The sequence below is a fragment of the Camelina sativa genome, chromosome 10, assembly GCF_030686135.1.
Source record: "Camelina sativa cultivar CO46 ecotype springtype chromosome 10, ASM3068613v1".
NCBI classification, from domain to species: Eukaryota; Viridiplantae; Streptophyta; class Magnoliopsida; order Brassicales; family Brassicaceae; genus Camelina; species Camelina sativa.
In genome coordinates this window covers 24,034,586-24,047,509 of record NC_141889.1, presented here as the reverse complement: position 1 = coordinate 24,047,509, position 12,924 = coordinate 24,034,586, and the positions used below count along the sequence as shown (strand labels likewise).

The window sequence follows — 12,924 nt, the reverse complement described above, 5'->3', positions numbered from 1 at the left end:
TAATTAACTTTGGTTTAATTAAATCCTGGTTTAATCTAATTAAACCAAAAACCCCTAATCTCTTTCTCCAAGTCACGCCTCCTCTCTTGTTTTTGCTATTGTCGACATTTTTATGAGAGAGAGCGGGAGAGAAAGGGAGATAACTCTTAGTTGTTTAATGTAAAGGAGGAAGAGAAGGAGATGAAGCTTTTTCTTTAGAATAATGAGAGAAACATAACTAACAGGGATTTGGAGAAGGAAGATCCGATTACTCAAAACGTTTCGTAAGGTATTTATTTTTGGTAGGGGTGTAGCTAAGAGATTTTCGTACACTCTCCTTTTACAGAATTTAATTTGGGTTAATATTCTAGGAGTTATTGGCAGTTTAGTGGGGCGTTTCGTCTTAGTCGCGGATTGAGACTAGCGGGTGTTTCGGGATCGATTGAGGTTTCACCTTAAAGCCGATTGTTTTGAAATTTTGTGGGAAGTTTCTGGACATGTCGACCTTGCTTTTCACCGAAGATATGAAATTTAACGGTTCGTTTTGATTTCGTGGTTTCACTTCTTAGGTTGTTCTTTTCTGATTTTTCTGGCAGATTGTTTTCAATGTTTGTTTATCGGTGTGATTGGTTGTAGGAGCGAGTTTGGTTGTTTTTGGATATTGGAGAGCCTCTCATTTGGTTGTTCTTATTTTCGTGAATCAATTATTAAGGTGAGTGCATGACCATGAGCTTATCTAAGCGATTGGGTTGTATGACTTGTTTTGTGTGATGATGTGTAGGTGTGGTGAAAGTGTTATTGGTTGTTCTTTTTAAATGGTTGGTTTGTTATATTTTATTTGGAGTTGTACTCCTGATTTGCTTGTGTGTATTGCTCGTAGATGGGAGAATCGCCTCAATGGGTATTTCTGGTAATACTCACGCATCTCATTGTGTTTGTGGTGCAGGTAGAGGCAAAGTGTGACCGTGGGATCATGGCAATGAAGAGGAGGATGTTCTAGTGGCTCACATGGTTTTTGTATGGCTTTTGTTAGATTGCTAGAGTTGAGTCCTAGAATATTGTTTAGGATTGCTGGTTTTCTGGTTTATGTTGATTGGATCTTTAGTTTATGGTTTTGGAATTATTACGGTTTATTTGATATTGGTTATTGGTTTATTGGTTATTTATTGGTTTTATTATTTCCGCTTTTTGTGTGATCATGGTTAGGTGGCAAGTGGGTATAGGACAACTAGCTTAGATGTTTATTATTATATTATATTTATATATTTATTATTTATTAATTTAAAAAAAACGGGTCAGGTCGTTTCAGTCATAAACAAAGTTAATCAGAAAGTGCTAGTCCGTTGAGTACCGAGATTTGAATTTTGTAAGATGATATGCTCAAATTAACCTTATAGCTACTCTCTCAAATTAATAGATCACTGTGGTACTTAAGGTCGAATTCCACATGGACTCAAAATTAATACAATAAATTTATTAATCTTTTAATTATGCTAAACAGAAGGATATATTTAAATAGCAATGCGAAAAGAAACTAAAAGTTTTGTAAAATCAAGATGGATGAGAAGCTAGGCCTAGGAAATAGTCTCGGGAAATAATGGAGTATCAAATCAATCAATTAAAATCGTTCCTGAACTCTAAACACGATAGTAAAATAAATCAATTCTCAATGCAAATATTATCTTAGTTTAAAACTAGAAATCCAAATATCTTTGTAAAATCCAAGAATTAAAACATCTTTGAAAAAAAATTTAGTTTGTTAACAAAATTACTAAAACAAATCTCTCTATAAAAGGTAATTTTGCTCACCAAAGTTAATTTTATCAGGAAAATCAATTATATTCTCATATCAATTAATTATCCTAAGTTATTAATTTTAGGTGATCAGTCAATAATTAATGTGAAGAACAACCTAAGATGAACAAAAATAAGATAATAAATCCCAATCAATAATCAATTTAACAAACCATTGAAAAGCAGGCTACTTAGACATAATCAATTAAAAGCAAAACATCTTCTCAATAAATTGCATACGAAAGAGAATAAAGAAATAAAGAGTTTGAAATCTCCATCAACAAAGGTGAGTTATGACTTGTCTCTCCCAAAAGCTCTCTGGATCCCTCTTTCAAAAATTTGCAGCAAAATAAAGCATCCAAAGTCTCTAAAATCCAAAAATTCTATATATATGTCTAAAACACACAAGGACGAATATTGCAATTAAGGAAAAATTTGGGGCAAGTTTGTAAATCTTCAAAACTTGAGAAACTCGGAGTTTGTCTTGTGTTGCAACTGGTGTCGACCGATTTCAATGTAGCGTCAGTCGATGCTCTCTTCTAAAATCGTCTCCAAGCTTCATAGCTTCAGCTTCAATGCTTGAAAGTGCTACAAATCATCATATTTCGTTCCATTACGTTCTCATCTGTGCCAATTGGTACCTGATCCTACAAAAACTCAAAATGACTCTAAAAAGCAAATCAAAAGACTCTAAAAATACATTTATATCATGGTTAAAAACTGTAAAAACTATGATATATCATAAGACAAAGAACAAGTGGTTCCGGAACAAGTGGTTCTGAGGAGCTATATCATTGTTACGGAAAACACATGTCATCAACGTTCTCCCGTTTAATTTAATTATCCGATCACCCATTGAAAGTGACTTTAGTGGAGTAACCTTGTATGAACACATATCTTTCCCCTTTCCATGATACGATATCTTCCCCCTCATTTCGGTTTTGCCTTTTCAAATCTAAAGTCTCTTCCATAAATTTTAGCATATCAGCTTTCCTGCCTTCCATGATAACGGCCACAAGCCGTCGGACAAAATCTAAGGGCCACAAGCCCAACACATTTAAGTCCTATTTAGTAGGAGAACCCAAAACAAACGGCCATGAACCATCACACAGAATATAAGAGCCACAAGCACATGCTTCATGGGCATGTCGCATGCGCATGTGCATGTGCATCTGCATGTGCATGTGCATAGGGATTGCCCCTCTTGATTGCCATTATTCACTTTAACCTTACAAAACAGTCTAGCCATATCCTTGAATTTGATAAGTTTTTCCACATCTAAGATATGAGGCTTGTGGTTGTTTGATGGACCAAAATGTTTCTTGCTTTAGCAAGTACGTATGTATCCATTTAACCCATAATGAATTTCCATGGGGGACGATTTTCCAGATTAGCTTTCGACAACACATATCATTTGCCTCCTTCAAAAATCACAAACCAAATCATATCATTTGCTTCCTTTTTTAGGTTTGCAAACTTCCGAAGAGACCTTTTCTTTATTCTCACTCAGTTCTGGTCCGGACCAGAGGAAAGCCGAGCACAATTTATCAATATCCCGCAATATACATTTTCGGAGGAGCCTAAAAGCAGCCAACCAAAAGTTGCAAATGCTCCATAGAGCCGAACTTATCAAATTTAGTCGCCCCAACATATGAGAGAAAAAATGTAGTTCAAGAACCAATTGTCTTATTATGCAACTCTAGTAGTGGAAGAAAATGTGTAGTATGTGGATGTTAGGCATTTAGTGTTGACAACTCTAGGGGCGGCCTCAATTACCTCACAAGGAGATGACAAACCTCAAAATGGAAATGATCTTCTATGATTTGAGGAGCTGGTCTCGATAGTCCGGCTAATAGATCGTCGACTTTTCCATACTTATTTTCAATCGATATATTTTAGCAAAAACATTAGAAACCAGAACTGTTCCTTAGATAAATCTGACCGTACCATCGAATAAAACCATAAGGTCATATTAGCAAAATTAAGGTGAGTCAGGCCTATGTTCTTACATCTTGGATGATAGCCAAAATGTCTTGCACCAGCCTCTCTATCATGCATTTTAGAGAGTACGTACATCCCTACTAATAACTAATACTAGGTTTTTGGCCTAAACCGTTTGAACCGAACCAAAAAAACCAACAATTTTGGTTTTTGGTTTCAAACCAATTTACTATTCCAAACCGATCAGCAAAATTTAAAATTGATTTCGGTTTCAGGGTTTTTTGGTTCGGTACATCAAAACCGATCAGATTTTTTGGTTTAGAGAGAGACCTTATAAAAAGCCAACAGCCCTAGATCTATTCTTTTAGTTTTTTGTTTTTCTTATCTCTTCTCCTAGCAAACCTTTGTTTTCTCCTCTTCTCCAACCTTTTTTTTTTTACCTTCTTATTCTTGTTCATTCTTCTCCTTCTACTCCTTGTCTTCGTCCTTTTATGATATTCTTCTTCTCCAACTTTTTGTTCGTCGGTATTTTATTTACGGTCAAGCCGCCACGATATTATTTCTCTTCTTGAGATCAACTTCAGTGGCAATGGTGTTCATGTTTCTCTATACAGCAGTCAGTGTCGGTCGACACCAGCTTTAACCGACACTTGGTTTCCTGGTTTGATGTGTTTGTTTGTGTTGTTTGTGTTGCTTAACTTTGGAACCTCAGTTGCTTGTATGTATATCCCAGTATATGGGAGGATTGCCTCACTGAGTGTTTATGAAATACTCATGCATTTCAATTTGTGTCTGTGGTGCAGGTATGTGGCGTGTATTCATGGCAATGAGGAGGAGGATGATCTAGTGTCTCGGTTATTGTGTTAGGGTTATGTTATTGATGTTGGAAACTTGGATAGAGTTATGCTAGGTTGTTGGATAGAATGGTTAGGATTGATATTGTATTGATGATATGTTGGTTTTTGTATTGTTAGTATGTTTCCGCTGTACTTATTGGTTGTTGATGGTTAATGATGAATTGTGTGGTTTGGTTGGTTTAATTAAGTAGTATGAGATGCTTAATTATACTGTTATTATTAAAAAAAAATGGGTCGAGTTGTTTCAGTTTGGTATCAGGGCCCTTACGGTTCTAGGATGGTTAAGTGGATGGGTTAGAGTGGTTTAAGAATTTAATTGGTTGAATTATTCTCCTGTTGCTGGATGCATGATGTTGTGAGATGGAATTGATTATGAGTAGTTACTCAATTTTTTTGTGGTATGAAGTCCTAGTACCATCCTCTTCGAGCCTTCAATGAGATTCCACGGTAATATGTGTGTTGTATTTGTGGTTTGTTATTGTGCTTAGCTTTCGGTTCTGGTAGTGCAGATGGTTAGAGAGGGTGCAGTTGCTGGTTGAGTTCGTGGACGCGGACATGGTCGTGGACGTGGACAAGGTCTTGGTAGGGGCAGAGGCCTAGTGGTTAGTGATACCGTGGATCAGAGTGTGATAGATGAGGGTGTTGGCGAGTCGGAGGGCTTTCAGGAGGGGTCCATGAGTGTGGCTGGTGGAGGTACTGATAGAACCTGATAACATCACTATTTTACTCATTTTAGCTATTGTTTTCATATGCATTTAGGACTAGTTTGATGAGATTTCAGATATAAAGGTCTATAATCAAGTATTTCAGGTTTCAAGAAGGTTTTACAGGTTTTATAGCAATTTGGACCAAAAGACAAAGAAAATACGTTTCAAGACAGATTCAGAGCTTTACAGTATGGGCCACTTTTTAAGACCTTCCATAACTCACATTTTAAGGTGCTTTGTGTCTATAGAAAGCTGGAAGAGTCAAACCTCTGACCATATCTCCAATTCAAGACATTGATCGACTAGAACGTGAGCTTAGGAAACTTCGAAAACAACAACTCATGGCCGAAGAAAGGAACCAGGACCAAGGTCCCTTTAACCTCGACCAACCGCTGATACCTCCTGCCCTCAACGAGCAACGAGAACCAATTCTCGCACAAGGTGGCAACCCCAACCTTGAAGCCGCTGATCCGCAACTCGACCCTTTAGTTGGTCGAGACCATCAACAAGCTCCTCGTGATGCCAATCCTCTAGGTGTGGGAGACAACCTTGATGCTCCTCCTCACCATCCTCCACTCATCGCTAATCCACCACTACCTCAAGTTGGCGCAAGACAACCTGCTTATGTGCACCCTCTAAGACGTGCCACTCCTAACCGTACCATAGTCGACTACGATGCTCCAAACCAATTCGTTCAAGACCGCGCTGCCATCCGAATCACTCATCCTCCACGACGTGATTACGATATTAAACCTCAAATTATTGGTTTGGTGAAGCAAAATCAGTTCCATGGCCTTACTACCACACATCTGATGGACCAAATTGATATTTTTGATGAAATCTGCTCTACAACAAGAACCAATGGAATTCCCGAAGATTACTAGAAGTGTAAGCTTTTTCCTTCTCTCTAGCCGATAAGGCTCATAGATGGTTAAAGTCTCTACCTCCTGCATCAATCACTAGTTGGGAAGGATGCAAGTCAGCCTTTCTCAGCCACTTCTACACAAAGTCGAGATCAAACTCTCTTCGCAACAAGCTGCAAAGTTTTCAACAAGGACCGGTCGAATCTTTTTATGAAGCATGAGAACGTTTCAAGGACTACGAACGTGACTGTCCCCATCATGGTTTTGCTAAAGGTAACCTCTTAAGTACCTTCTATAGAGGATTACAACCTAAGTATCAACTTTCACTCGGTACGGCCAGCAATGGAGATTTTAATACGAAGACCGTTCAAGAAGGACGAGCTCTCATCGACAACCTTGCCGCAAGTAGTAGCAACACTTGCACCGACTTTGATAGAACCATCCGTTCTAGCAATTCCGACGCTAAGGAGATTGCCGATCTTAAGAACATGATGAACCAACTTCTAAGGAACCAACAATGTGGAGTAACCTCTTGTGAGACTATTAACAATGGAAACATGGAGCCTTTCCTAGAAGATTCTTATGACCAAGAAGAAGTCAACTATGTTGGTGCTGAAGGATACTACCAAAACCGAGGGTACAACAACAACTTCAACAATAATTTTAGAAATACTTCTAACCTTTCTTATAGGAACCCAAATGTGGAGAATCCCCAAGATCAAAATTTTCCTCAGCAAGCTAACCGTTTTCCAGGCAACAACTTCGGTGGAAACAACAACAACTTTCAGCCGCGAGCTCAATTCAACAACAACAAGCCGCCTTTACAAACCGGACCAGCCCAAGTGTCTACAACTCAAGCTGATGCCTATGTCGATACAAAGATGCAATAGCTCCTTGTTGCTTTTCGAAAGCAATCAAGAGATATCAACTCAAGGATGGATAACATCTATACTGAACTGAATGGGAAGTTTGAACGCATTTCTATCCATTTTAAGAATCTTCAAACTCAAGTTGCTCAAACCGCTAATGCCGTTCCACGCCAAGTTGGTGTACTTCCGGGAAAACCCAAAGAGAATCCTAAAGGATATCGCAATGCTATCTCAGCCGTACCAGCCCTCACCTACCGTGAACCCAACACTATGGTACCACTCTTTGACTCTCATGAAGATGTTATTCGCATGACATGTCCATTTGATGAAGAAACAGCAAGCCACTACCCCTTAAGGAGACTACCTAAAGCTGAAGATCCAGGACATTTTGTTTGCTCATGCTCCATAATAGGCATTGAATTCTCTAACTCTCTTTGTGATTCTGGTTCTAATGTTAATGTTATATCAAGTGATCACAGGTCAATTAAAACCCAAGGTGCACTCAACCACGATCTAGTGGTGTCGTCGTAGCACTTCAGGGTCGAATACACAGAGACCAAGTGATGCACTATGAAAATATATAGGCCAAATATAGCTAAGTCAATGAGAAAGATTGTTTTTCAAGTAACCGATTAAAAACAGAAAATAAATAAGAGTTTTGAAAGCAAGAAAAGATATTGGGCGTAGGGAATTAGTTGGGGAAGACTATCACGAAATTAGATGGTAGATTGGGAGAGCACTAAACACCATTCTTGAACTCAAATCTCGAATGTAAAATTAACCTACTGTCGCAACATGATAGGTGGAGTTAGGTCCAAGATAAGCGTACCTCAGTCCTTCAGGGAGTGGTTTCAAGTCCAGCTTTGGAGCCTTGAGTTCGCTCCAATCCTCCTGGTTCTCCTTTGTTCCAGAGCAGGTTGCGGGAACGGTTGATCCATCGTCAGGAATGGTCAATCCATAGCTTATTTCGGTTATGTCCACAGGAGGAGCCGGATCGGTTAGTCCAATTTTCGTATCGGTCAGTCCAGTTTGCAGATTGACGAATAATACTTCATGTCCCAGAATGTCTGCAGCATCGAGTGTCTTTGCCATCTTCAAAGTCTACTCGGATAGGTATCCCAGCTCTATTTCCTTCTTCGTTAATGCTACGGCCAGGTGGTCACTAGTACACACTTCATCATAGATCTCGTCAGCTATTTCTCCAATTTTGTCAACCCAGAATGTTTGGCCATCGATTGTGGGTTTCTTAGCTACTTTATCCAGGTTGAATCTCAAGACCAAATCCTCCATGTGCAAATCAATTTTTCCCTCTCGGACGTTTATCATTGCACCAGTCGTGGCCAAGAAAGGTCTTCCAAGGAGAATGGGTTCTTGGGATTCCTCGTCGAGTTTCAAAACAATGAAGTCAGTGGGTATGTAGCAGTTCCCAATTTGCACTGGTAGGTTCTCTAATACCCCTTCTGGACATCGGGTAGAACGATCACCAAGGACTAAAGTGACTTGGGTCGGCTTCAAAGTGTATAGACCAAGTCGCGTTGCAACGCTGAGTGGCATCGGGCTCACACTTGCTCCTAAATCGCAGAGGCACTTATTGAACTTGAGATCTCCTATTGTGCAAGCCAGAGTAAACGGTCCTGGATCTCCACATTTCTCAGGCATTCGATTTTGGAGCATTGAACTGCATTCTTGCGTGTGATACATTACTCCTTTCTATAAATTGAGCTTATTGGTGAGGATCTCCTTCATGTACTTCTTGAGAGATGGAACCATCCTCACTGCTTCGATAAAAAGGAGTCTGACCTGAAGCTCCCCTACTACTGATTTCAGCTTTTCATACTCTCGCTCCTGTATCTTGGACTTGCGACGCGTAGGGAAAGGTAGTTTGGGTATATAAGTCTGTTGGGGTTTGTAGGGTTGCTCTCCCCCAGCAATAGCTGAACCAGAGATTTTAATACCATCAGAAGCTTGGTTGGGAACCTCATCGGGGTTGCTTTCCTGATTATGTGTTTTGGATTGGCCAGTCTTGTTATTGGATCGGTCAGTCCTTCTCTTTGTTGTGGTTCTGTAAGTTCCCTGCCGCTTCGAAGGGTGATGACATTCACGAATTCTTTTGGATTAGTCTTGTTTTTCCCTGGAAGTATTCCTGGTGGTGCCTTGACTCTCGCTACAGATTGTGCCACTTGGTTTTCCAGCACTCTCATGTGAGAGTTTAACGATTCTATTCTCCCATTCAGTTCAGAATACATGCTGTCGATCTTGACATTCACCTCAGTAGCGTTTTTCTTTTGATTCTCCATCAAAGCATGCATCATCTGTTCCAATTTGCTCTCTTGCGGGGCTGCGGCCTGCGGTGGAGGTGCTTGATAACTTTGTGAGAAGTTGTTAACTTGAGGTGTCTGCTGAAAATTTGATCCTCCAAAGCGTATCCCCTTGTTCTGGAAGCCTTGTGTGAAGTTGCTCTGCTGAGGTCGCGGTGGATAGATCTGATCTTGAGGATTCTCAACATTGTTGCTTCTACAGGATAGGTTAGGATGATTCCTAAAATTCTGGTTAAAGCCTCGATTCTGAAAATTTCCTTGTCCTCCTATGTAGTTCATCTCCTCCGTACCCTCAAGGTTTGTCTCAGCTCCGAAGTCTGCATATCCCCCGGCTTGTTCCTCGCACAAGTTAACGTTTTGGTGATCCCTTTTCAGTAGAAGATTCACCTTAGTCGTGAGATCATTAATAGCATCAGTCTCGACAGCATTGACCCGCACCGTACGATCATAGTCTGTGCCGTGATTGCTATTGCTTGCCGCAAGATTTTCTATCAGTGCATTGGCCTCGTTCGCGGTGTTGGTGGAGAAGTCTCCTTTGATGGCTGTGTCTAATGCCATCTGGTACTTCTGTTCGATTCCCCCTGAGAAGATGTTCATCAGATTTTCTTGGTTGTAGCCGTGGTTAGGACAGTCTCTCAAATATTCCTTGAACCTCTCCCATGATTCGCAGAAAGTCTCCATACTTCCTTGAGAGAATGAAGTGATTTTGCTTCGCAACTTGGCTGAGCGTGATTTGGTGTAGAAGTGGTTCAGGAAAGCTGCTCTACATTGTGCTCAAGAGGTGAGAGATCCAGGATCCAGTAGATTCAGCCATCGTAGTGCCTTGTCAGCCAAAGAAAACTGGAACAAAGTCAGCATGAGGTAGGCGTAGGGAACACCATTGGATCTCATCGTGCTGGTCAGTCTTTCAAAAGCCTCCATGTGATCTAGAGGACTCTCCGATGGCAACCCGTGGAACACACGATTCTGAACCAGATTGATTAGACTATGCTTAATCTCGTAGTCTTGCCTCGCAGGGGCGGGTGGTTGAATCGCAGATCGATTTGCAAAGAGTCTGTTGTGAGCATCTTCATCCCTCAAGGTGGTTGGCCTTGCTGGCGGATTTGGTGCAGGTTGCTCTTGCTGGTCTTGCCTCTGTTGTTGGTGGACGACACCCAGCTGAGGGTTGGGTGGACGAACTACTGCTTCTTCTCTGTCAGCCATTGGGTTGGTTTGGGCTTTTGCTTTTCGGTTTTCGCATTCAAGATGTGCTAACTCCTTGTTTCCTAGTATACGCAAATTGGCTTGTTTGTTGCTCCTTGTATGCATACACCTGAAACAGAGGAGCGTTTCAAATTTCAAACAGAGGAGCGTTTCAAATTCCTTAGACTAAACGTGAATCTAAAATTTCAAAGGCAGCGTTTTGGTCCCCGGCAACGGTGCCAAATTGATCACAGGTTAATTAAAACCCAAGGTGCACTCAACCACGATCTAGTGGTGTCGTTGTAGCACTTCAGGGTCGAATCCACAGAGACCAAGCGTTGCACTATGAAAATATATAGACGAAATATAGCTAAGGCAATGAGAAAGATTGTTTTTTAAGTAACCGATTAAAAACATAAAATAAATGAGAGTTTTGAAAGCAAGGAAAGATATTGGGCGTAGGGAATTAGTTGGGGAAGACTATCACGAATTAGATGGTAGATTGGGAGAGCACTAAACACCGTTCTTGAACTCAAATCTCGAATGTAAAACTAACCTACTGTCGCAGCATTAGTTATCTATGCTAAGAATTGAATAAACCCTAAACCGTCGTTTGAATCTAGCAACCCTAGCAAGCAATAAGTTCAAGTTTGATTTTGTTCACAAGGTGCCTTAACTTCAACTTTCGTTGGCTAAGGATCACCTTGCTCACCTATGTTCTTTTCAAGAAATTCAACAACACTTTTGATGCCTAGATGAATTAAACCTAAGATCTTAATCTAGGTGATCAGTCTAGCTTAAGCATTCGAAACAACAATAGATGAAAAACAATAAGATCAATCCCAAATCTAACAACCTAAGTTTAAAGAGTCATAAACCCCCTTCTAAAACCCGAAACCCAACAGTAAAACTACTCAGACATTGAAATCAAAGAACTGCAAATCAAATATGAAGAAAACATGTTTGAATTGCAAAGAGAAAATAATAGGGTTCAAAATTCTTCTCCAAAGGGATACAAAGGATTAGAGATCTTCTCCCAAGCTTACAAGTCTCAAAAGCGGCGTAGAATAAAATTTGGTCTTTCTAGAGGTCGAGTCTCGTGCTTAAATGGTAAAATAAAACCCTAAAGTCGGTTTAAAACGAAAAAGGAAAAGTTGCTTCAGATTCGGGATCGGTCGATCCGAATGCTGATCAGCCAATCCAGGATGCTTTTCTGGACTTGCTCCAATTGCTAGCTTGTCCTATGGTCTTCAACCAATCTAGCTCCAAATGCATGCTTTCATCCCCATGAAACATGCAATTTTGTATGTGTGATGATGATGAATGATGGTATAGATGATGGATGAACATGTGGATGCAAGGTGTTTCAATTACCCTTATGTTGTTGCAGCATAAAGGATATCAATCCATAATGGATGTGATGCAAGCACTTAGGATGTGGATACTTATCTAAGTTAAGACAAATGTGATGAATGTTATTATCTAGCAACTAATGATGATGAAATGCAGAATGTAAAGATACTATAATAAAAAGCTCTGGATGGAGCTCGAGCAGACACTCGATCGGATGCTCGATCGAGTGGTTGGTCGAGTTGGTGTGCGGATGTAAAACAGAGACAGGACAACAATGAAAACAGAGTAAGAACAGCATAGATCTTATCTAATCTAGAAGAGATCTATAACAATAATGCTTGATCAATATAAAAGCCCATAACTTTTACCCAGCCTAATCTATCCTTAAGATCCTAAGCCACTACTCACAATCACTAAACATGATGAACATAATCATAAACCCAGAAAATGATGAAACTTGCATAACTAGAAAGATGATATATAGATCTACAATATTGAAGAAGAAATTAAATCCAAATTCCTAATACTTAGAAAGTTATGAAACAAGCAAGTATCAAAAGATTCTTGGCTTTTGGTACAAAAGTGGCTAAAAATCTTAACTAAAAGAAAGGAAAAAGTAGACAATCCCCAAAAGGGTAAAATACTAGGTTCTAAATATTATTTCTGACTCTCTATGACTTGTGGGCGGCCATGAGGTACAAGTGACATATAGGAGAGAGGGGAAGCCCTAAAATGGCTAGAAGACAAAATAGCCAGGCGGCTCGGTCCACTCGACCAGGTGCTCGGTCGAGTACACGGTCGAATGGTCTCCTCTTCTGCTTCTTCCAACCGATCGAGTCCCTCCTAGCACATGGTCGAGTGTCTGGTCGAGTGTGGTGGTCGAGTGGACTCGTGGACTTGGTTCCCTCTGCTATATCTCCTTGATCCTCTTCACTTGGTAGCTCAAATCCTTCTCAGCATCCTTCCATACTCCTTAGGATCCAAAATCATCTGTTTATGCAAGAAACTATGCAAATGCAATGCAAACCTAGTCTAATGCATAAACAGTCTTAAAGCTACTC

The 12,924-nt window shown here is 40.2% G+C and overlaps 1 protein-coding gene and 2 non-coding genes across 3 annotated transcripts; 1 reads left to right on the top strand and 2 right to left on the bottom strand.

The window, feature by feature from the left end:
* Nucleotides 1-6,295: 6,295 nt before the first annotated feature.
* On the bottom strand, nucleotides 6,296-6,406 carry LOC147937268 (small nucleolar RNA R71). The gene has a single exon (XR_015569796.1). It is a non-coding gene; the product is annotated as a small nucleolar RNA R71 (small nucleolar RNA).
* A 1,705-nt stretch (nucleotides 6,407-8,111) lies between these two features.
* LOC104720602 (uncharacterized) lies at nucleotides 8,112-8,711 on the bottom strand. The gene has a single exon (XM_010438486.1). The coding sequence runs from the start codon at nucleotides 8,709-8,711 to the stop codon at nucleotides 8,112-8,114; it is 600 nt and encodes a 199-aa protein (XP_010436788.1).
* A 1,230-nt stretch (nucleotides 8,712-9,941) lies between these two features.
* LOC147937267 (small nucleolar RNA R71) lies at nucleotides 9,942-10,045 on the top strand. Its single transcript, XR_015569793.1, has one exon. It is a non-coding gene; the product is annotated as a small nucleolar RNA R71 (small nucleolar RNA).
* The last annotated feature ends 2,879 nt before the right edge of the window (nucleotides 10,046-12,924 follow it).